This window comes from Hyperolius riggenbachi, chromosome 3 (assembly GCF_040937935.1).
Source record: "Hyperolius riggenbachi isolate aHypRig1 chromosome 3, aHypRig1.pri, whole genome shotgun sequence".
NCBI lineage: Eukaryota > Metazoa > Chordata > Amphibia > Anura > Hyperoliidae > Hyperolius > Hyperolius riggenbachi.
In genome coordinates this window covers 484,169,868-484,193,986 of record NC_090648.1, presented here as the reverse complement: position 1 = coordinate 484,193,986, position 24,119 = coordinate 484,169,868, and the positions used below count along the sequence as shown (strand labels likewise).

Genomic DNA, 24,119 nt, shown 5'->3' with positions numbered 1-24,119 from the left:
GCGCCACAGCACCAAACATGCCCCCATAGAGGCTCCACGGCTTTGACTCTGCCTGGGCGACATTCAGGGCACCCCAGAATAGATCCGTGGCACGTGCCACTGATCTTTGATGATAATGACGCCCCTGCCCATAGCAAAACTTTCATGGGGCCCTCAGATGTAGGCACTCTTAAGCAATGCCCCCTGCCCCTACCCTATGGATATGAGTTACTTGGGAAATTTACATTCTCATGCAGTCAACATGGGCACTGAGACAAAGTCAGAGGGTGGAGAAACACAAGAAAGTTATTGGTGAATATATTAAGTACCACCTAGGCCCCTTATGCTCCAGGGCCCCATAGCAGATGCTATGACTATTGCTACATCCCTGCAACTAACCTTAATTGGGAGCCAGGAGCCCTGGCACTAGCATAACAACATTTCTTACCAACAGGGCTTCTCATTGGTCTACTGGTATATTGGTCTAAGTCAGTGATGGCTAACCTTGGCACTCCAGCTGTGGTGGAACTACAAGTCCCATGAGGCATTGCAATTAATTGATAAGAAAAAAAAAGTTTATAGTCAGATTAATACATTTTTCAGAAGAAAAATACATATATTTACACAGATCTATAAATGAGTAATAAAGAGGGACAGAGGGTTTTGGTTCCCATCAGAGGGACAGTTGGGAGCTATGATTTACGGTACCTATGTGATATAAGCCTAAAGCTGAGTATACACTTGAGATTATAGTCGCACGGCAGATATTGAGACATGATCCCTCAGGTGACAGTTTATGGTTGAGGCTGTACAGACATGTTGCTAGCCTATAGACTAGCAAGGCCTTATGTTACTATGGAGAGGGAGGAAGCTGTGGGACGATATACATAGAACAACAGAGGGGTAAGGGGGAGGACAGCAGCGTCAGGCATTCTCTCAATGGCGTAACAACAATTCATGGGGCCCTCCCAGCAAAACTATGATGCCCCCCCCCCCCATGTTCACACCCTTTCCCTTGCCTACCCCTTGGTGACCCTCACAGCCTTGGGGCCCATCTCACAAGGGTCATAAAACAAGTGTGGCCATCATGATCTTCACACCCGTAACAAGTGTAGCCACAAAACACCTGATCTGAGTATAGTCTTCTGTATTGGAAGAAGGGAAGGTTAGTAGTTAGGGGCCCCCCACCTCTGGGCCCCCTTGCAATCGCAGGGGCTACTCCCTTATAGTTAGGCCTCTGCATGCACTGGAGGGGGCCAGACAGACAGCCTGTACACTAACTGTTCAAAAACTGCGTCCTAAAATGATCAAGAGCTATCATTTTTGGGAATCCAAAGTTTAAAGTCTTTTACGAGGCATTACAGAACAAGGCCAAAATACAAGCATGATCATCATGGTTTAGGGGAAGGATACAGAAAGCTGTCTCAGAGATTTCAGCTGTCTGTTTCCACAGTTAGGAACATATCGAGGAAATGGAAGACCACAAGCTCAGTTGAAGTTAAGGCTCGAAGTGGCAGACCAAGAAAAATCTTGGAAAGACAGAAGCGACGAATGGTGGGAACAGTCAGTCAACCCACAGACCAGCACCGAAGACCTACATCATCATCTTGCTGCATATGGAGTGACTGTGCATCGTTCAAACATTCGGCTGTATGCAGAGGAAGCCTGTTCTCTACCCACAGCACAAACAGAGCCGCTTGAGGTATGCTAAAGCACATTTGGACAAGCCAGCTTCATTTTGGAATAAAGGGATCAAGTGCTATCATTTTTGGGAAACCAATGTTTAAAGTCTTTACGAGGCATTACAGAACAAGGCCAAAATACAAGCATGACTTTAACCCTCCTGTGAATGATGTCAGGTTGGAGCGGTCTTATGTTGCATGGTGTAATGTATGCAGCTGTTATAGCTGTGACTGGAAGCTTCTGCTCAGTGACCAGAGTTCAGGGAAACCCTGCTGGCCTATTAAAGCGTCCAAGGGGCTTCCTAACAAATGGACCGAAGCAAAATGAAAACACAAATAAAGGAGCGGCGGAGAGACCAAATGGTGCAGTATGTTATCATAGGGGAAATGAGAATAAATGTCTCAAGCTAGGGATGGTCAGGAATGACCATTTACGATTCCGCAGAAATTCCAATTTTGTCAATGCCAATTTCCGTTTTTTCAGAGAATACAAAAATGACAAAAAAAAAATTAAAAAAATTGGAAAAAATCAGAAAAACAGAAAATTAGTCTTGTTATTGGTCTAATATTACTGAACTAGCCGCCCCGCGTCGTAGCATACGCCGCATCTTCTATCTATCTAATAGAGTACGTGCCTCAACCTTGAAGCAAGAAGAATAAAGGTGGGTACACACATCAGATAAAAGTCTTTGGAAAAATGAAAGATCACAGACCAATTTTACCCCCTTCCATGTAGTATCAGAGCCACACCTACACAGTCTATTCTATTGAGCTGCACTCCCCATTAGATAGAAATATTTGCATGATGCTGCACACAAAGTTGCTGTACACATTCAAAAGATCATTATCTGCAAAAGATCCGTTCCTGCAAAAGATCAGTACCTACAAAATACATTCATAGTCTATATTTCCATGCGGATTATTGTGGACATTTTTCCGCATAAGGGCATAAGCATCCGCATACAATGAATTTTCGATGCTGGTCGAAAACACAAATATTTCTGAAGATTTTCGTGAAAATTCGCCAAAAAACGAAAACAGGATTTTCGATGCGAAAATGACTTAGGCGAAAATTCGCAAGGAACACTGCTACATGCTACATTAGCACTATCCAGGAGCGCCACAGGGAGGATTCCCAATGCCCCCTTTTTATACAACCGGAGGGACCGCTGGAACCACAGCGGCACCCCGGAGGGGGAGGCTAGGTGCCGCAGGCGACCCCCCCCCAAGCGTGGCCAGCGCCAGGGAGAGCCGTCTGCACCCACCTCCCAATATTAAAAACAGGCACTTACCGTAACGTCTATTGCGTTCTGCTACATGCGCATTAATTTTCTCATGGAAAGCATTTTTTGCAGTTTGTATCCTTTGGAGGCAGGTGGTGGATGGCTTGCTCCGGTGGTGTGAGCCCTGGAGTGAGTTGTCTGCACCTGTCCTCCCCCCCCCCCCCCCTCTGGAGTGCTGTATGTGAGCCAGCCCTGAGCTCTAAAGCTCGGGGTGACCCATGCTTCACTCCTTTCTCATGTGGTGCCCCCAAGTTAATGCGCATGTAGCAGAACGCAATGGACGTTAAGGTAAGTGCCTGTTTTTAATATTTTGAGGTGGGTGTGGACGGCTCTCCCCGACGCTGGCCACGCTTGGGGGGATCGCCTGGGCCTCCCCCTCCGGGGTGTCGCTGTGGTTCCCAGGCAGTGAGAGAGCCTGGGACCCTGTGGTCCCCCCGGTTGTATAAAAGGGGGGCATTGGGAATCCTCCCCGTGGCGCTCCTGGATAGTGCTAATGTAGCATGTAGCAGTGTTGCTTGCGAATTTTCGCCTCGAAAATCCCGTTTTCGTTTTTTGGCGAATTTTCACAAAAATCTTCTCTGAATGCGGGCGCTAATGCCCTTATGTGGAAAATGTCCGCAATCATACGCAAGTAATGCGAAAATGACTGGCCTTAGGCGAAAATTAACGTGAAAAAATTAGATGGAAAATTTGCCTGTCAAAACGAAATTAGGGGAAAATTCGGTAAAAATGTATCGAAACAAATTTTTGCATTTTCGCTCATCACTGGCATGTAGCAGGGCGACCGCTTTGCAGTATTGGTTTTTTGACCCTGCATAGTTTGGCATGCAAAAGCAAATGCATATTTGCATGAGCATTGCCTCATGAATAGCCAATTAGGCCAGATTTGCAAAGCCAGACTTGCTAGGGTAGGCCTCTTTTCCACGGACAGTTGATAGGCAGTAACATGCCTCTCAAACTCTTACAACTGCTCACTACTGCCTGGTAACAGCTTGTTGCTGCCTGGTAACTGCTTGCTGCTGCCTGGTATCTGCTTGCTGCTGCCTGGTAACTGCTTGCTGCTGCCTGGTAACTGCTTGCTGCTGCCTGGTAACTGCTTGCTGCTGCCTGGTGCCTGGTAACTGCTTGCTGCTGCCTGGTAACTGCTTGCTGCTGCCTGGTAACTGCTTGCTGCTGCCTGGTAACTGCTTGCTGAGCACACAGCTCAACAGTCCGTGGAAAAGAAGCCTAAAACTTGGTGATTGAGCACGCATACATTTTCTCATGCAAAGTACTTCTTCTTCTTGCTCGAAGGTTGAGGCACTTACTCTATTATATATATAGATTCTCTGATTGGTACAATGCTTCTGAGTTCTGCCATTGGGCTAAAATTACTGAGTTGTGGTAAATCTGATTTCCACGGAATTTCGATTTCCGTTTTTTGAGTACCAATCAGAAATGCTGATTTCCGATCAGAAATGTGGAAATCGGGATCAGAATGTGCATCCCAATGTCAAATGATACTCACAAATGTGGGTCACCCCAAAGGCAACCACTGTGTAGGCGGATGGGGATCACAGACTCGTCCCCACAAAGTCGCTTTCTGTAGTAGGAGGATATTGGAGAGATACATCCTTCCGTCAAGGATAGACAATTATAAAAATTGAGATTGATGATACAGAATCGCCAATTAGAATAAAAAGATTAAAACGTGTTTAAAAAGGAGGTAGTGGTGAACTTACCACCAAGAAGCAAGTATTGTCATTTCAATAAGCAGTTTTTGATTCCTCAGGGTAATTTGCGGAGCATCCGTTTGCCCCAACTATGAAAGCCTGATGCCTATAAAGCAAAAAGAGGTCCAACATTTGTTGTGATTTCCACCGGGCAGATGGTAAGTTATCTGCTTGATGAGAGAGAAGCTGGCGGAGTAAAACTCCTGACTACTGCGCACTGCTGATTATTACAACAGTTACTTTGTCCGACTCCCAATCTACTGCTGGGAACAGACGATGCAATTTCCCGTTCGATGGACGGGTAATCAGATGGGAAGTTACATCACGTGTGCATGTCCAAACTTCTCCTGATCAATAAAGGTAACGATTTTCCAATGATAAGTTCACAAAATCCATCCCTTTATCGATCAAGAACAGATAGGACAGGTCAGAAATAATTGTTCAATTCCTGTCAATCGAAACGAAAGTTGCATGGTGTGTTCCCAGCACACAATGGGGTTGATTCACTATACCGCGTTAACACACAGCACAGTCGCGCTATGCGTTTAATGCGCATTGTGACGCGCGCACATGTTTACGCGCGTAAAGGTTTGCGCTCGCGTGCTGACAAAGGTCTTTGCTTGTTAAAGCGGCAGTTAACACGTGAAGCCCGTTGTTAGCGAGCGAGCGCAAACCTTTACACGCGAAAACATGTGTGCGCGTCACATTGCGCGCTAAACGCATACTGCGCAATGTGCTAGCACGGTATAGTGAATCAGGCCCAATACCTTGAAAAATCTTTTTTTTTTATTTGCAAAGGCAATAGGCATAGTATATTTATCTGCCAATAAAAAACCCTTCCACCAAGCATATACTCTACAAGCATTGCAGACTGGTATCTACCAAAACAGCAAAACATCTGAAGGATCATTTAGCCATCGATGGCAAAAGTCCCTTCCATGCAGTTGCATAGCAATAAGGAATGCAGAGGTTGCAAATGCACTGTGGCCCTTGCACCAGAAGGGCCAACTAGGGACCCTCCTTCATCTATTTTCTAAGCTTTTCATAGGTGCTGTGCTGGTAATGAACACCTCTATACTTGTGTTGCATAGTGCCAATCCTTAACAAACTGTTTCCTTACTCTGATTACACCTCTCGATCACTGCAGTTGTCCTTGGTAGGATTTGGGGTTTCTTGGGGCCCCGTGTAAAACTTGCACTGGAGCCCCAAGCTCCTTAGTTACACCACTGCTTCAACATTGGTCAGAATTTCCAAGATAACACTAATCCAACACTTTGTAAAAAACAAAAACAAAAACTAAAAAAACACAATAAACTAATATGGTCAATAATGTCACATTCATCCAGCCAACCAGAAATCTATATTTATGACCCGTCTTAATTTATTTTGTGGCAAATGTTTGATAATCAGCCTTATACATCTGCGTAATAACATACATACAAGATGGTTGCTACATCCGTTCAGTTTATCTTCATGTGTTTCCAAAACACTCCCTCCCCTCCCTGTTCCCCTCCACTTACGGGAAGTCCTTGTAGGCTCTCTGACTCCATCTTTGAAATTGTATCCAAACTAGCCGACCTTCCTTCCCACCTGCCTCCAAACCAGAATCAGCAATGTCACTGGACAGGGAGTTCAGCCTGTGTCATCTTCTTGGTTTTACAAGTGACAGAGCCCGTGAAATGCGATCCATTGTCAGGTGAAACGAGATCCTGCCAGTTTCAGCTTGCTGCGGGCGCAGGTGGCAGTCGACAGGCGAGCGTTGGGCAGGATGTGCGCCTCAGTAACTGATCAGCAGCAGGCTTTTTTTCTCTTCTGCTCCGGATGAGTGTAAATCCGGGTGCTGTTCACTCATTGCCTTGGCACCTAATCTTCCCAGGTAGAGAGGTCTCCATAGAGACACTTAGAAGAAGAAGCAGCTCAGCTCCCGGGGGAACGAGGCCTGGGAATGGAGGCAATTTTACCTGTGAAGTGATTATTAAGCTAGAGGAAGGAGCCAGTTTCTCTAAGTCACCGAGGTTTTGTAACTCCACAACACAACAGAGATAAACACTGGAGAAATGCGTAATGATACGTTTACAGAAAACCAACTCGGTGTGGTAGTCTGTTCACACGCCAGTGTGACTTATTTCAGTACCGCATGCAATAATGGAAAATAGGAAGAGGAAACCTCTTATTTACAGACGGGCAACCCAAGCTGCAGTCCAAAGCATGCCTTAGACGGCTTGTGGCTTTACGGTTGAGACACATGAAGTTGAAGCGGTCTTTCAGTTTTGGTTGGAAAAGCCTTTCTGATGGTGGCCATTGAGTAGTCATGTGGTTTTTGAAAAGTTAGTGGCTCATATTAAAATCCTGTTGGAGCCCTGAAATTCTAAATGTAAACATCCACCTGACCCTCAAGGCTCAGGACCACAGCAAGATGGACATAAACCTCAGAAGATTCACCTATATCTGTCCAATGATAGCAACATTCCGAATAGGGCTTAACACCTGGACCAGGATTCTGGAAGTGGCTTGGGACAATCCCACAATTTCGCCAGCTACGGCTTGATAGGAGCCTTTTTCTGAAAAAATGTAGTGCAGCTAGCAATTTAGGTAACCCTGGTACTGCCTGTGTTCTCTTACAAGATGATTCAAGAGAAATACAGATGTCCTGGTATAGCAAATAAATCCATTCTCTTGCAAATTGATATGGTTCTAGACCTTATGTTATTCTTGCCTTTCTGCACCTTTGAGGCTAGATTCACAGTGGGACGTTGCGTTTTGATGCCACGTTAAAGTCGCACCGCAAGCTTACAACGCAACGCGCCCAAAAAGTGGCAACGCAGCGTTACCGTCGCATACAGCAGATACAGTAAAAAATACAGGCAATGAAAAGTATGCTTCCAAGTTATTACTGAGCATGTGCAAACAGTCCAACGCAGCTAATAACGTGTATAACGCACTGCATGCAGTACTTTTACTTAACGTGCAGCGTTAGGCACCAACGCAACGTGTGCACTGTGAACAGGGCATTGATTTTTCATTGCAGTGAGTTATTCTGCGTTAAATGCTGTTTTAACGCGCGACTTTAACGTCCCACTGTGAACTTAGCCTCAATCACTCTCAGCTGATACATAACCACTTCAAATGGCTCCATCTTCTCTGTCAGCAATGATCTGACTGGAATAACGACAGAGCAGTGAAGGAGATAACTAATTCTAAATTTAACGCTAAACCACGCCCACTTTCATTTTCATGAATTGCACTTTCTTCCGTTTTCCGTCAGCTGTAGATAACTTTGATGAATCCTGAAATCAACTTATCGAGTTCGGTATTTTACCGAGCTGTCGGTAATTGATTAGATAAGTCTTGGTGAATTGAGGCCTAAGTCTTCTTCACCACTGTCCTTTGGGAAAGTGTCATAGACATGAAATGGCTGTTGCCAAGCCTACCTACAGCACCAATAGATCCAACAAAGTTGGATAGTGTAGTGATTAAGGGCTCTGCCTCTGACACAGGAGACCTGGGTTCAAATCTCGGCTCTGCCTGTTCAGTAAGCCAGCACCTATTCAGTAAGGAGTTCTTTGAGCGAGACTCCCTAACACTGCCTACTGAGTGCGCTCTAGTGGCTGCCTCGCAGGCGCTTTAAGTCCGACAGGAGAAAAGCGCTATAGAAAAAAGGAATTATTATTATAAAATACCATATGTTAGGTGATCCCTGACTCACTTAAAGGGACACTGTAGGGGGGTCAGGGGAAAATGAGTTGAAGTTACCCTGGGCTTCTAATGGTCCCCCAAAGACATCCTGTGCCCGCGCAGCCACTCCCCAATGCTCCGGCCCCGCCTCTGGTTCACTTCTGGAATTTCAGACTTTAAAGTCTGAAAACCACTGCACCTGCATTGGCGTGTCCTCACTCCGACTGATGGCACCAGGAGCGTACTGCGCAAGCCCAGTATGGTCTGTGCTTGCGCCATGCGCTCCTGGTGACATCAGGGGAAGCAAGGACACGGCAACGCAGGTGCAGTGGTTTTCAGACTTTAAAGTCTGAAATTCCAGAAGTGAACCAGAGGCGGGGCGGGAGCATCGGTGAGTGGCTGCACGGGCACAGGATACCTGCGGGGGACCATTAGAAGCCCCGGGTAACTTCAACTCATTTTCCCCCGACCCCTCTACAGTGTCCCTTTAATTGCCTCAAAATGCCTAGTATCATCTGAAACATCAGACTGCACCATCCAGAGCCTTGGAAAGTATTTTTCCCAGAAGATCTATGTACCTAATCCTCAGAGCTTTGTCTCCTGTGGTGCCCTCACAGAGGTCCCCACCATCTGACTATTATAGCTTCAGTGGCGTAGCTAAGGAGCGGTGGGCCCCGATGCAAGTCTTACATTGGCGCCCAAACACTCTACACATAACAATTGATACAGCGCACCAAAACCTGCCAGTGGCAACTACAGTGTCAGAGGTGCAAGAAGGGAATGGGGAACAGTTTGTTGATGATTACCACTATTCAAAGTATCTATAGAAGTGATTATTATGAGCACAGGACCAATAGAGAGCTAATACTGTAGCTGAGGGGGGGCCCTTCGGCGCTATTGCACATGTGCCGCACAGACAGCCGTTGAGACAGGAGCAGGAAAGGCCAGGGAACCGGGCGGGCGGGATGACAGACTTAGAGCCCGTTTTTACCGGGCTAAGGTCACTAGTTTAACATAAAAGGTGAAACTAATATATGAAATAGACTCATTACATGCAAAGCGAGATACTTCAAGCCTTTATCTATATATATAATAGAGTAAGTGCCTCAACCTTCGAGCAAGATGAAGAAGTACTTTGCATGAGAAAATGTATGCGTGCTCAAACACCAAGTTTAAGGCCTCTTTTCCATGGACTGTTGAGCTGTGTGCTCAGCAAGCAGTTACCAGGCAGCAGTAAGCAGTTACCAGGCAGCAGCAAGCAGCAAGCAGTTACCAGGCAGCAGCAAGCAGTTACCAGGCAGCAGCAAGCAGTTACCAGGCAGCAGCAAGCAATTACCAGGCAGCAGCAAGCAGTTACCAGGCAGCAACAAGCTGTTACCGGGCAGTAGTGAGCAGTGCCTATGAACTGTCCGTGGTAAAGAGGCCTACCCTAGCAAGTCTGGCTTTGCAAATCTGGCTTAATTGGCTATTCATGAGGCAATGCTCATGCAAATTTGCTTTTGCGTGCCAAACTATGCAGGGTCAAAAAACCAATACCCCAAAGCGGTCGCCCTGCTACATGCCAGTGATGAGCGAAAATGCAAAAATTTGTTTCGACAATTTTTTGCCGAATTTTCGCCTAATTTCGTTTTGACAGGCAAATTTTCCATCTAATTTTTTCGCGTTAATTTTCGCCTAATGCCAGTCATTTTCACGTTACTTGCGTATTATTGCTGACATTTTCCACATAAGGGCATTAGCGTCCGCATTCAGAGAAGTTTCTTGCGCATTATTGCGGACATTTTCCGCATAAGGGCATTAGCGTCCGCATTCAGAGAAGTTTCTTGCGCATTATTGCGGACATTTTTCCGTATAAACGTCCGCATAGACTGAATTTCCATGCGGATTATTGTGGACATTTTTCCGCATAAGGGCATAAGCATCCGCATACAATGAATTTTCGATGCTGGTCGAAAACGCAAATATTTCGGAAGATTTTCGTGAAAATTCGCCAAAAATGAAAATGGGATTTTTGATGCGAAACTGCTACATGCTACATTAGCACTATCCAGGAGCGCCACAGGGAGGATTCCCAATGCCCCCCTTTTTATACAACCGGGGGGACCGCGGGTCCCAGGCTCTCTCACTGCCTGGGAACCACAGCGGCACCCCGGAGGGGGAGGCTAGGTGGTGCAGGCAACCCCCCCCCCTCAAGCGTGGCCAGCGCCGGGAGAGCCGTCTGCACCCACCTCCCAATATTAGAAACAGGCACTTACCTTAACGTCCATTGCGTTCTGCTACATGCGCATTAACTTGGGGGCACCACATGAGAAAGGAGTGAAGCATGGGTCACCCCGAGCTTTAGAGCTCAGGGCTGGCTCACATACAACACTCTGGGGGGGGGGGGGGGGGGGGAGGACAAGCACAGACAACTAACTCCAGGGCTCACACCGCCGGAGCAAGCCATCCACCACCTGCCTCCAAAGGATACAAACTGCAAAAAATGCTTTCCATGAGAAAATTAATGCGCATGTAGCAGAACGCAATGGACGTTAACCGGTTCAGCACCGCAGTCCGAAAATCTCATGCATCCGAGCAACGTTCACCTCCCATTCATTCGCCTATAACTTTATTGCTACTTATCACAATGAATTGATCTATATTTTGTTTTTTCCGCCACTAATTAGGCTTTCTTTGGGTGCTACATTTTGCTTAGAATAATTTTTTTCTAAATCTATTTTAACAGGAAGATTAAGAAAGAAATGAAAAAAATTCATTATTTCTCAGTTTTTGGCCATTATAGTTTGAAATTAATATACGCTAGCGTAATTAAAACTCATGTATTTTATTTGCCCATCTGTCCCGCTTATTACACCATTTAAACGATGTCCCTATCACAATTTATGGTGCCGATATTTCATTTAGAAATAAAGGTGCATTTTTTCAATTTGTGTCCATCACTATTTATAAGCTTATAATTTTAAATAATATAATAACATATTCTCTTGACATGCATATTTAAAAAGTTCAGACCCTTGGGTAACTATTTATGTTGTTTTTGTTTTTTTTAATTGTATTTTTTATTTTTATTTTTAATTAAAAAAAAGTGTATGTGGGTAATTTTTGGTGTGGGAGGGAAACTGTTAATTTTAAATGTAAAATATATTATTTTTTTTTATTAAAAATGAATTGTGGTGCAGTTTACTATTCGGCCACAAGATGGCCACAGTGAAAAAAGTCCTAGATGCGAACGATTTCGCATCTAGGAACTTAAAAGCAGGGGAAATGTTTCCTGGGGGCAGAAATACCGCGCTCTCTGGAGAGAAAGCGTCAGTATTTCTGCGGGGAAGATAGATCGGTGAATGGGAATTATATTCCCATTCACTGATCGGAGGGCTAGCGGCGGGCAGCGGGGGCGCGCCCGATCGCGCGCATGAGGCGGCGGCAGCAGCAGAGCCTATCTGGACGAGGAAGCTCGTCCAGATAGGCCAAACTGGTTAAGGTAAGTGCCTGTTTTCAATATTGGGAGGTGGGTGCGGACGGCTCTCCCTGGCGCTGGCCACACTTGGGGGGGGCGGCTGCGGCACCCAGCCTAGGCAGTGAGAGAGCCTGGGACCCTGCGGTCCCCCCGGTTGTATAAAAAGGGGGGCATTGGGAATCCTCCCCGTGGCGCTCCTGGATAGTGCTAATGTAGCATGAACTTATTCCCGCAGGGCGACCGCTTTGCAGTATTGGTTTTTTGACCCTGCATAGTTTGGCATGCGAAAGCAAATGCATATTTGCATGAGCATTGCCTCATGAATAGCCAATTAGGCCAGATTTGGAAAGACAGACTTGCTAGAGTTAAACTTGGTGTTTGAGCACGCATACATTTTCTAATGGAAAGCCTAAAGGTGGGTACACACATCAGATAAATGTCTTTGGAAAATGAAAGATCACAGACCAATGTTACCCCCTTCCATGAAGTATGAGAGCCATACCTTCACAGTCTTTTCTATGGAGCTGAACTCCCCATCAGATAAAATTTTTTGCAAGATGCTGCACACAAAGATGCTGTACACATGCAACAGATCAGTATCTGCAAAAGATCTGTTCCTGCAAAAAATCAGTTTCTGCAAAATGCATTCATAGTCTATGATATCTGCAGATCTCATGCTGGGTATACACGGTATGTTTTCTACCATGTAATCGAGCCGCTGATGGCTCGATTGATAATTTCCGACGTGCCCAATACCCCGCCGGATCGATTCTGCGCTCGATACCGGCGGGCAGGACAAAAGAAGAAATGAGGGTAAAATAAGAAAGTGCTCGCGGGGACGAGCGGGAATCGATCCGGGTGCCCGCGAGGACGAGCGGGAATCGAGCCAGCGGCTCGATTACATGGTAGAAAACGTACCATGTATGCCCAGCATAATACACACCTTGTTTAACAGACATTCATCTACAGATCAGACAATCATCTGCAGATCCAAAGATCCATCCTGGTTGATCTGATCTGCAGATGATTGTCCGTTAAACAAGGTGTGTATGAGATCTGCAGATATAGACTATGAATGTATTTTGTAGGTACTGATATTTTGTAGATACTGATCTGTTGCATGTGTACAGCATCTTTGTGTGCAGCATCTTGCAAAGATTTCTGTCTGATGGGGAGTGCAGCTCCATAGAATAGACTGTGTAGATATGGCTCTCATACTACATGGAAGGGGGTAAAATTGGTCTGTGATCTTTGATTTTCCAAAGACTTTTATCTGATGTGTGTACCCACCTTTATTCTTCTTGCTTCAAGGTTGAGGCACGTACTCTGTTAGATAGATAGAAGATGCGGCGTATGCTAAGACGCGGGTCGACTAGTTCATTATAATGTTGATAATTATGGCTCACAGCTTATGAGAACCCCAAAATCAAAATCTCAGATCATTCGAACATTGTGAAAATGCTCAATATTCTAGGCTCAAAGTTTAAGACGCTAATCAGCTACTTAATACAAAACACCTGCAAATGGCTCCTATTTCATATATTAGTTTCACCTTTTAAAGGGGAACTGAAGTAAGAGGTATATGGAGGCTGCCATATTTATGTCCTTTTAATCAATACCAGTTGCCTGGCAGCCCTGCTGGTCTATTTCTCTGCAGTAGTATCTGAATAACACAGAAACAAGCACGCAGCTAGTCTTGTCAGATCTGACTTTAAAGTCTGAAACACCTGATCTGCTGCATGCTTGTTCAGGGGCTATGGCTAATAGTATTAGAGGCAGAGGATCAGCAGGGCTGCCAGGCAACTAGTATTGATTAAAAGGAAATAAATATGGCAGCGCAGTGTAGGACAGTAGGAGGGGGGAGCACAACTCACTCAACTATGATTCCCCTATTGTGTTTGAGGTAGAGAGAAATAAAAAAAGAGGATGCATGGAAGTGACTGCTAGCCAGATAGCTAGAGATAAAGGTGTTAGGGGCCCTGGGGCGCCTCTTAGTAATAGCAATCAGTGTGTGATGACTGGGGTGGGAAGGATGGAGGGGCGCACTTTGGTGTCTCAGCCTTGGGTGCTAGAGGACCTTGTCCTGGCTCTGAAACCACATACAGCAAGGAGCAACTTTAAAATTAGGTTCTGGTCAAAAACTTAAAAATAACACAATATTGACCACACTTATATGAAATTACAGCAAAACCTCATCATTGCCACAAAGCTACAACTCAAAGACTTTTCAGTAGTTAAACAAAAATGGAAACTGTCCACATGTTTTACATCCCTAGATCATGTCATGTCTTTGTCTCCATGGCAACAGTACTCTCGATGTGCTCAAATTCCCATTTCCCTGCATGAGTAATAATAAGACTCCCTTTCCAGCACTGCATTGCCCGCAAGCTAAATGGCTCCTTAGCCCACCACTTAACTTGCATGCAGTATAGTTAGACTGGCACCTACAGAACTGTCCCATCCACCTCTCCTCCCGCTCCTCTGATGCAGCCCCATCTGCCAATCCATGCTGAACTCTGCAGCCCGTCCACCTCTCCTCCCACTCCTCTGATGCTGCTCCTCTCTGCCAATCTATGCTGAACTCTGCTGTCCCTTTCATCCACCTCTCCTCCCTCTCCTCTTATGCTGCCCCTCTATGACAATCCCTACTGACCTCTGCTGCCCTCCTCATCCCCCTCTCCTCCCACTCCTCTGATGCTGCCCCTCTCTGCCAATCCCTACTGACCTTTGCTGCCCGCCTCATCCATCTCTCCTCCTGCTCCTCTGATGCAGCCCCTCTCTGCCATTCCCTACTGAACTCTGCTGTCTACCTCATCCACCTCTGCTCTCGCTCCTCTGATGCTGCCCCTCTCTGCCAATCCCTACTGAACTCTGCTGCCCATCTCATCCACCTCTCCTTCCTCTCCTCTGATGCTGCCTGCCTCTGCCAATCCCGACTGAACTCTGCTGCCTGCCTCATCCACCTCTCCTCCCACTCCTCTGATGTTGCTCCTCTCTGCCAATCCCTACTGAACTCTACTGCCTGTCCCAGACCACCTCTCCTTCCTCTCCTCTGATGCTGCCCCTCTCTGCCAATCCCTACTGAACTCTGCTGCCCATCTCATCCACCTCTCCTTCCTCTCCTCTGATGCTGCCTCTCTCTGCCAATCCCTACTGAACTCTGCTGCCAGTCTCATCCACCTCTCCTCCCACTCCTCTGATGCAGCCCATCTCTGCCAATCCCTACTGAACTCTACTGCCTGTCCCAGACCACCTCTCCTTCCTCTCCTCTGATGCTGCCCCTCTCTGCCAATCCCTACTGAACTCTACTGTCTGTCCCAGACCACCTCTCCTCCCACTCCTCTGATGCAGCTCCTCTCTGCCAATCCCTACTGAACTCTACTGCCTGTCCCAGACCACCTCTTCTTCCTCTCCTCTGATGCTGCCCCTCTCTGCCAATCCCTACTGAACTCTGCTGCCAGTCTCAGCCACCTCTCCTCCCGCTCCTCTGATGCAGCCCCTCTCTGCCAATCCCTACTGAACTCTGTTGTCTGTTTCACCCACCTCTCCTCCGGCTCCTCTGATGCTGCCCCTCTCTGCAAATTCCTACTGACCTCTGCTGCCTGTCCCATCCACTTCTCCTCCCGCTCCTCTGATGCTGCTCCTCTCTGCCAATCCCTACTGAACTCTGCTGCCTGTCCGATACACCTCTCCTTCCTTTCCTCTGATGCTGCCTCTCTGCCAATCCCTACTGAACTCTGCTGCCAGTCTCATCCACCTCTCCTCCCACTCCTCTGATGCAGCCCCTCTCTGCCAATCCCTACTGAACTCTACTGCCTATCCCAGACCACCTTTTCTTCCACTCCTCTGATGCAGCCCCTCTCTGCCAATCCCTACTGAACTCTACTGCCTGTCCCAGACCACCTCTTCTCCCACTCCTCTGATGCAGCCCCTCTCTGCCAATCCCTACTGAACTCTACTGCCTATCCCAGACCACCTTTCCTTCCACTTCTCTGATGCAGCCCCTCTCTGCCAATCCCTACTGAACTCTACTGCCTGTCCCAGACCACCTCTTCTCCCACTCCTCTGATGCAGCCCCTCTCTGCCAATCCCTACTGAACTCTACTGCCTGTCCCAGACCACCTCTTCTCCCACTCCTCTGATGCAGCCCCTCTCTGCCAATCCCTACTGAACTCTACTGCCTGTCCCATCCACCTCTCCTCCCGCTCCTCTGATGCTGCCCCTCTCTGCCAATCCCTACTGAACTCTACTGCCTGTCCCAGACCACCTCTCCTTCCTCTCCTCTGATGCAGCCCCTTTCTGACAACCCCTACTGAACTCTGTTGTCTGTCTCACCCACCTCTCCTTCCTCTCCTCTGATGCTGCCCCTCTCTGCAAATTCCTACTGACCTCTGCTGCCTGTCCCATCCACCTCTCCTCCCGCTCCTCTGATGCTGCTCCTCTCTGCCAATCCCTACTGACCTCTGCTGCCTGTCCCATCCACCTCTCCTCCCGCTCCTCTGATGCTGCCCCTCTCTGCCAATCCCTACTGAACTCTGTTGTACATCCCATCCACCTCTCCTCCCACCCCCCTCTCTGCCAATCTCTCCTCTGGCTACCAAGTACTTAATGGATCCAGATTAAGCTCCGTAACCTATCATACAAAGCTTTATGTAAGTTGTCACCTCCATATATCATACCTCCCAACTTTTTGAAATAAGAAAGAGGGACTTTTTAAGACACGCCCCTGCCACACCTATAACCACGGCACCACCACACCCTCTCTCCAGGCATACCACAAATTATTCAGAACCAAAAGATGTAGTTTTATCATTCAAACCACACTGGTCCATTCTATCATCATTAGTTTCCCTTCATTGTAACATTTAAAAAATAGTAATAGATCAGCTTAATTGAAGTGAATAAAGTTTAGAGTCAGTAAAAAAACATTTTTAAAGTCAAGGTTCAAGCAGAAAAAAAAATAAAAGATTCACTTACCTGGGGCTTCCTCCAGCCCCTTGCAGCCATCCTGTGCCCTCGCCACAGCTCCAGTGGCTCCCGGTCTCCTTCGCTGGCAAAGCCGACCTCGCCAGGTCGGATTCCGGGTCGGCTGCCGCTGCGTTCCACGGCGCGGGTCACGTGGGCTCTCTGACGTCAATAGGATGGTACTGTGCAGGCGCAGTTGCCTGCACAGTACCGTCCTATTGACATCAGCGTTACAACGTGACCCGCGGCGTGGAATGCAGCAGCAGCCGACCTGGAACCCAACCTATCATTTGGCACTGCTATTGGCCTGATGAAGCGGGCTGAGACCCGCAAAACGTGTTGCCTGTGCTAAATAAAAATCTTTTGTATCAATTACAGAGATTTCGTCATTGAGATAAGCTACCTCACATTATTTTTCGTTTTTAAGCTGTTTTTAGATGCTTTTATCATACCAGGGCACCTCTTTCCCCCATTTTGCTAAGTATATACCCCCGTACATATCTTGTCCGAGGGGTGGTGACAGACCACTGGTGGATTCTTGCACAGTGGATTTCTGTCTCTTGTTTTCTTCTAAGAGAGCGACCATCATCTGGTCCTGGCTAGGACTACCCAGAGTGGAGTCGGGTTTATTGTCTCCACCTGCTTCCTGTGGTTGGTTGCCCCCAGCAACCCCCCTTTGTGAGTAGTAGTTCTTATTGACTACTTCCATTGTGATTACTGATGTATTGCACTACTTAGCTCACATTCTTTTGTCTCCTGTGCCTTTTTTACAGGGTACTGAGCCACCCCCACCACAGTTCCTGATTAAGTTTATGTAGGAAATTAATTATGATTTTCCCCCAAATTTTGCATTACGATTTTGCATCGTAATTGCAAATTACCATGTGAATTTATGATTATGCAAAATGTTGTGCTTATCACTAGCTATTATCAGATTTAGGCAGGCATGCTGGAATGTACCCAAATTCGATTCGAGTACATTCGAATTCGGGTCCGGGGCAAATTCAGATTCAAATTCGATCATGACCATCGAATTTGATTCGTGATCGGTAACTGAATTCGGGAAATATTCATGTTCGCAAATTCGGATGGCCTTTTTTTTTTTTTTTTTTTTTAAGGGAAATCACATTTAAATAGATGTAAATTACAAAAAAAAAATTTGATGGAAAACTTTTTTTCTACATTTCTTGTTTATTCTTCTTCACCGTCTTCTTTTTCTGTTTTACCCTCTTCTTTCTCGCCATCAATCATTACTATCAAAAAATAGATAACATGCGCTAATTAAAAGCAAAATTGTTTTGCTATTTATTCAAAATTGTTAAAAAGTCTTAAAACACAGTACACCAAAATTACAGTTATCTATGCGGATAGATCACACTTCCACACACTCACACACACACCATAGAAGGGCCATTCTATCTAGTCCTCTCTCCCCAGTAATATAAGCTTCTTACGGAATGTTCCTTCCCAAAGAGTTAATACTACATATGATTCCTCCGTTATAATGTATGATGTAATCAATTCCTGAAAGTTTCTTTCAATATGGGCATATTATCATATGGAGTATTAACTCTTTGGGAAGGAACATTCCGTAAGAAGCTTATATTACTGGGGAGAGAGGACTAGATACAATGGCCCTTCTATGGTGTGTGTGTGTGAGTGTGTGGAAGTGTGATCTATCCGCATAGATAACTGTAATTTTGGTGTACTGTGTTTTAAGACTTTTTAACAATTTTGAATAAATAGCAAAACAATTTTGCTTTTGAATTAGCGCATGTTATCTATTTTTTGATTTTCTATATATAATTTTGAGGGTTGGAGGGATTCCCTCATATAACGTGCAGCTTATTAGGTGGACTACCTAGCGCCAATTGTGACAGATATTTAATTACTCAATCTTTACTATCATCTTCATCATCTTCTTCTTCACAGGCATCTGGTTCTTCAAGTTCTTCTTTTTCACCTGGTTCTTATTCTTCTTCTTCTGGTTCATCTTCAATTGGTTTTTCATCTTCTTCTTCACCTGGTTCTTCTTTGTCTTCTTCTTCTCCTTCTTCATCATCATCTGGTTCTTCTTCTTCATCATCTGGTTCTTCTTCTTCTTCAATCATCTGGTTCTTCTTCTTCATCATCATCATCATCATCATCATCTGGTTCTTCTTCTTCACCTGGTTCTTCTTCCTCACCTGGTTCTTCTTCTTCTTCTTCACCTGGTTCTTCTTCTTCTTCACCTGGTTCTTCTGTGTCTGTGCAGTGACTGTCTGGCTCTGACCACTGCCTGCGCCACTGTCCTTCAGCTTCAGAAACTTACTGTACTCATCAAAATGTTTGTCTCTAAGTGGGTCTGCAGGCACGAGGTACTCAACTTGTTGAGATCGCGACCTCTGCTCAGACTGACACCGCAACTGTGGCAAATTGCACGGGTCTTGTCGACTTTGCACTTAGTGAAGAACCGCCAGACTGGGGATTTCAACTTGCCCTTCACCTTCAAGCTTGAGGGCTGGGGATTTTGTTTTCCTTTGGAGGGTTGGGTTTTTTCAATGTGCTTGGAGGAGGTTTGCTGTGGGTGGTGGTAGCGGTTGAAGCAGCCGGCTGTGTCTCCTGCCTTCCACGCCCTATGCTGGCCGCCTTGCTGCTGCCGTGCCTCTGCGCCAGAGATGCCTCCTCCTCCGATGACGAGCTGCCTTCAACCAACTGTGCTGGTGGTAGTGGTGGCACATAGGGAGGATCCAGCACGTCATCTTCATTATCCCCAAACATCTCCTCTGAGCCCGCCTTAACCAACTCCTCTACCCCAACATCCCCTGCTCCTCAGCGCCAACAAACTGCTTCACGTCAAACTCCTCCTCCTCCTTGCATGTCGCCATCATCTCCGCCTCAAACTGCTCCACAACATCCCTGTAAACGCTCACAGTCCCTGGGGTGAAGAAAGAGCTCAGTGAGGGCAGGCTGGTCGCTGGGGTCGACATGACCTCAAGCGGTGGTGGAGGCCTGCTGCGGACCGGAGTGCTGGTGGTGGTGGCACTGGTCTCGCTGGTGCTGGAGGTCTGGCTGGAAACGGTGGCTTGCTGCTGCGGCATCATTTCCACCACAGCCGGCACCTGACTCTCCGCAATGGGCTGGGGGCGATGACCCATCTCAAAGATGGGCGCAACACGCTGCTGTTGCACCTCTGCTCCCTCCTCTACAACTCTGCGGTCAGTGGCTGGCGGCGGACCAGTCACAGACCTGCTGCTGCTGGCAGTGGCTGCTGCAATGGTGCTGCCTCTCCTGCTGGTGCCTCGCCCTCTAGCTCTGCCAGTCATTGTACAATTATACAAATACAATAAGAAAAAAAATATATGTAGAAAAGGGCGGGAAATGGTGTAAACTTAAATAAAGAGTCTGGGTTGGTGGTGACTGGTGGTGACTAGTGACAACAAAAAATGAAAGTATTTTTTTATTTTATTTAAGTAGTAGTCTACAGTAGTCACTAACTAACTCGTGTGACAGACAGTGACTATCAAAGTCGGTCACACACGGATGCAATCAATAGGGTCTGGCAGATGACAGTCACAGATCACAACAGATGCTGCTGGCCTGTGAAGTAACTATTACATAGTACAGAAGCTAATAAACTCACAGACTAACAGTAGAAATTAAGTAAACTAGTGGTAGTAGTAGTGGTAGTTGTAGTACGCAACTAACTTTAATCCCTAGTGTAGTACACGATAACTAAGTCATGTGGCAGACAGTGAGTTACAATTAAAGTCGGTCACACACAGACGCAATCAATAGGGTCGGCCAGATGACAGTCGCAGATCACAACAAATGCTGGCCTGTGAAGTAACTATTACACAGTACAGAAGCTAATAAACTCACAGACTAACAGTAGAAATAAAGTAAACTAGTAGTAGTAGAAGTTGTAGTAGTAGTACGCAACTAACTATAATCCCTAGTGTAGTACACGATAACTAAGTCGTGTGGCAAACAGTGAGTGACAAAGTCGGTCACACACAGACGCAATCAATAGGGTCGGGCAGATGACAGTCACAGATCACAACAGATGCTTGCTGGCCTGTACACAGTCAGTAACTAACACAGTACTGAAGCTAATAAACTCACAGACTACAGCAGTACAAATTAACTAAACTAGTACTAGTACACAACTAACTATAATCCCTAACCTACGTAAGCTAGTAGTAGGCTAAGGCTGCCCTAGGCTAGCAGGCCTAGCGTGCACACAGACTAACACTAGCCTAACACAGTATACACTAGCTGACTAAAAACAATCAAATTACTAGCTAACTATAAATGAGTATAAAAGAAGTGCTCAAGAGGTGTTTAGGAAGCAAAACGCTAGGTTTAGCACAAGAAGCACTTGCTCAGACACGCAGCAGCACTGGAGATACTCTCAGTACCGCTCAGTCACACAGCAAGGACGGGCTCCGCAACATGGCCGCCGCCTTATATAGAGGAGGGGAGGGCCAGGCTCCCCTCCTCTGATTGGTTGTTAGGGTTGCCAGGACCTCGGCTGGAGGCCTTCTGATTGGCCCAATGACGTCCTCCCCTGAATACCGAAGGCGATCCTCATGATCACCGCGTCATCCGGCCGAATTCGAGAGCGACTATTCGGGGTACCTTCGAATTCGGCACAGCATCGGGCTTCGACTTCGGCAACCATGAAAAATCTACCCGATTATTCGGGTATATTCAAATTCGAGAGCCCCGATGAGCACCCCTGGATTTAGGAAGGCAAACACAACCACCTTGCCAAACTCCACCTGTAGGCTTCAGGTAAGAGTTAAATGCCTGTAGACATCACAAATTTACAAAGCGGATGAATGATAACTGGCCACTTACTTGATTGTTGTGGCCGTCCACGCAACAAGATGAGTCAAATGCCCCGTTGATCTGGCCCTGCTGCGGGAAAGCATTGGGGAGGTACTGGGTGACTGTGAGATATTTGGATTTCTGTTGAGTAGTGGGACTGCCCGTTGCTGTGCTTTGTTGATGCCCATTGTTCAGTCGACTGGCGGACAGTGGAATCTCTGCAAAACACAACGGTATTAGTTGTATATACGGATCCTAACACCTAAAAACCCCTAATGGTGACCACACACAATACAATAAAATGATCAGATTTTACAACAATTCAATAAAAACCATTTGATGTACACAGATGTTTTCACAGATGACAGCAAGCAGGTAGGATAAATACACAGGCAAGAAGGAGTTGGCAGACAGGTGTTCAAATTTTGATTATACCAGACTGTAACACATTGCTCCCTACTGTCCTTCTTTCAGGGGGAGAGTTGCTCATTTGGAAGCAGATCCCACTGTCCCTCTTTCTTCTTCATTTATACCTCTTTCAGGACTGATTTTCAGCTCCGTGTTATATTTGTATTTTTCTACTGAAAATTTGTTATAAACTTTATTCCCATTATTTATATAGATATATTTCTTATTTTCCAATGTTAAAATGAAGAAAAACTAGCTATGACCGAGAGGACCAGTGTGGTTTGAATGATAAAACTACAACATTTTATTGTGTAGTATGGATATAGAGGCACCAAAAGGATAAAAGAATCTAAAAAGTTTAAAACATGAGGAGGCAGTGGTGGACTTACCTCCTCCAAGCAGACACAAAACTTGCCAATGTGTTTGTCAAATACAACAGGTTTATTTACATACTCCGGGGGACAATGCAACGCGTTTCGCAGGCTTGATCCCGCTTCATCAGGCAATAACAACGGAGCAATAGCATATGTGGTCAGTAGAAAAGCTAGGCACCTCTGTATGCGAGAGGTAGAGGTGAGAGAGGCTCCAGCCTCAGGGCGCAGTGTAGGAGGGGGGGGGGGAGAGACTCAACTCACTCAGCTATCATTCCCCTAATGTGTTTGAAGCTGAGAGAAATAAGAAAAGGGGCTACATGGCAGTGACTGCAAGCCAGATAACTAGAGATTAAGGTGTTGGGGGACCTGGGGCATCTCAGTCAAATAGCAATCAGTGTGTGATGGCTGGGGTGGGAGTGATGGCTGGGGTGGGAGTGACGGCTGAGGTGGGAGGGATGGGGGGGGCGCACTTTGGTGTCTTAGCCTTGGGTGCTGAAGGACCTTGTCCCAGCTCTGGCACACGGATATTTGTAGGCATAGATTTCCCATTCAAGAATTTGAAACCGGGAACGGAGAAATGGTGCTACAGGAAAAAGTAGGATAGAGTACTGAGCTGTTGTTTTCCAAGGACAAAACCATTTCCTGACTGTGAAGTACCTACTAGAATCCAATATGAGGAGGTCATGGCAAAGTGGGGTATTTGCCAAAAGTTCTTTTGTTGTTTATTGATGGTTCTCTGTAATAGAATATGTTTTGTTATTCCCTCCAGAAAACAGTTCTCTATGCTGGCCTGATCTTCACTGTGTCTCTGACATTGAGGCCAGTTTCACAGTTAACCAGTGTTTTTTTATGTGATGCAATTCGATGAAAAAATGATATGAAAATTAATCTAAAAAAAAAAGTATTTTTTACTACTGAACTTAGTAAATACATTTTAAAAACTGCCAATAATTTTAAATTGTTTAAAACAATTAAAAATCCAAATCCTTTAACCCACTGGCAGCTTCAAAGGAATTATCTTATTTGAGATAGTGAATGCCTTTGAGCTCAGCTGTCAGAACTTGTTGTGTTGTAATTGTAAATTCTTGGAATGCTTTGATGTCTGGTCCAGGGAAAAATAGCTGAAAATGGAATGGACGAGACAGGCTCGTCCAACTGGTTGATTGTACATTAATTTTCACTTGCTCTGGATACCTGGACACAAACGCACAAACATAAATTTGAATTTTGGCCAAAAAGTTAAAGAGTGGGAAAAGTGTTGCCTGACAGAGAGGGAAAATTAAATGTAATTACATCTTTTTTTACATGATTTTGTGTTTGAAACTTTAATTATACTCAAAATGTATACTAGGCCCTTGCTTGTTACATTTTGGTAAGTTACAAGCAAAGATTTCATGAAAATTAATTAAAGGACACCTGAAGTGAGAGGGATAAGGAGGCTGCCATATTTAACCACTTAACGACCAACGTCAGCCGATAGGCGGATGCAGGTCGCAGTAGTGTTTCCATGGCGGCCGTTCCATGGCAGTTCACGGAGGGTGTCTCCGTGAACAGCCTGCGAGCCTCTGATCGCGGCTCGCAGGCTAAATTTAAACACGCGGGGAAGAAATCCCCGCTGTTTACATCATACGGCGTTGCTGCGCAGCAGCGCTGTAAAGGAGATCGGAGATCCCCGGCCTCTGATTGGCCGGGGATCGCCGGCATCTGATAGGCTGAAGCCTATCAGAGGCGGCGCAGGACGGATTGCCGTCCTGTGCCGCCCATAGGAAGGA

General features: G+C 46.1%; 1 protein-coding gene across 2 annotated transcripts in view; it reads right to left on the bottom strand.

The window, feature by feature from the left end:
* The window catches only part of ANO2 (anoctamin 2), a 340,170-nt gene that overhangs the window by 312,408 nt on the left and 3,643 nt on the right, over nucleotides 1-24,119 (bottom strand). For both annotated transcript variants that reach the window (XM_068278130.1, XM_068278131.1), the window contains exon 2: nucleotides 21,596-21,783. In XM_068278130.1, coding sequence (XP_068134231.1) covers nucleotides 21,596-21,783 — 188 coding nt within the window. The remainder of the gene's footprint in view (nucleotides 1-21,595; nucleotides 21,784-24,119) is intronic.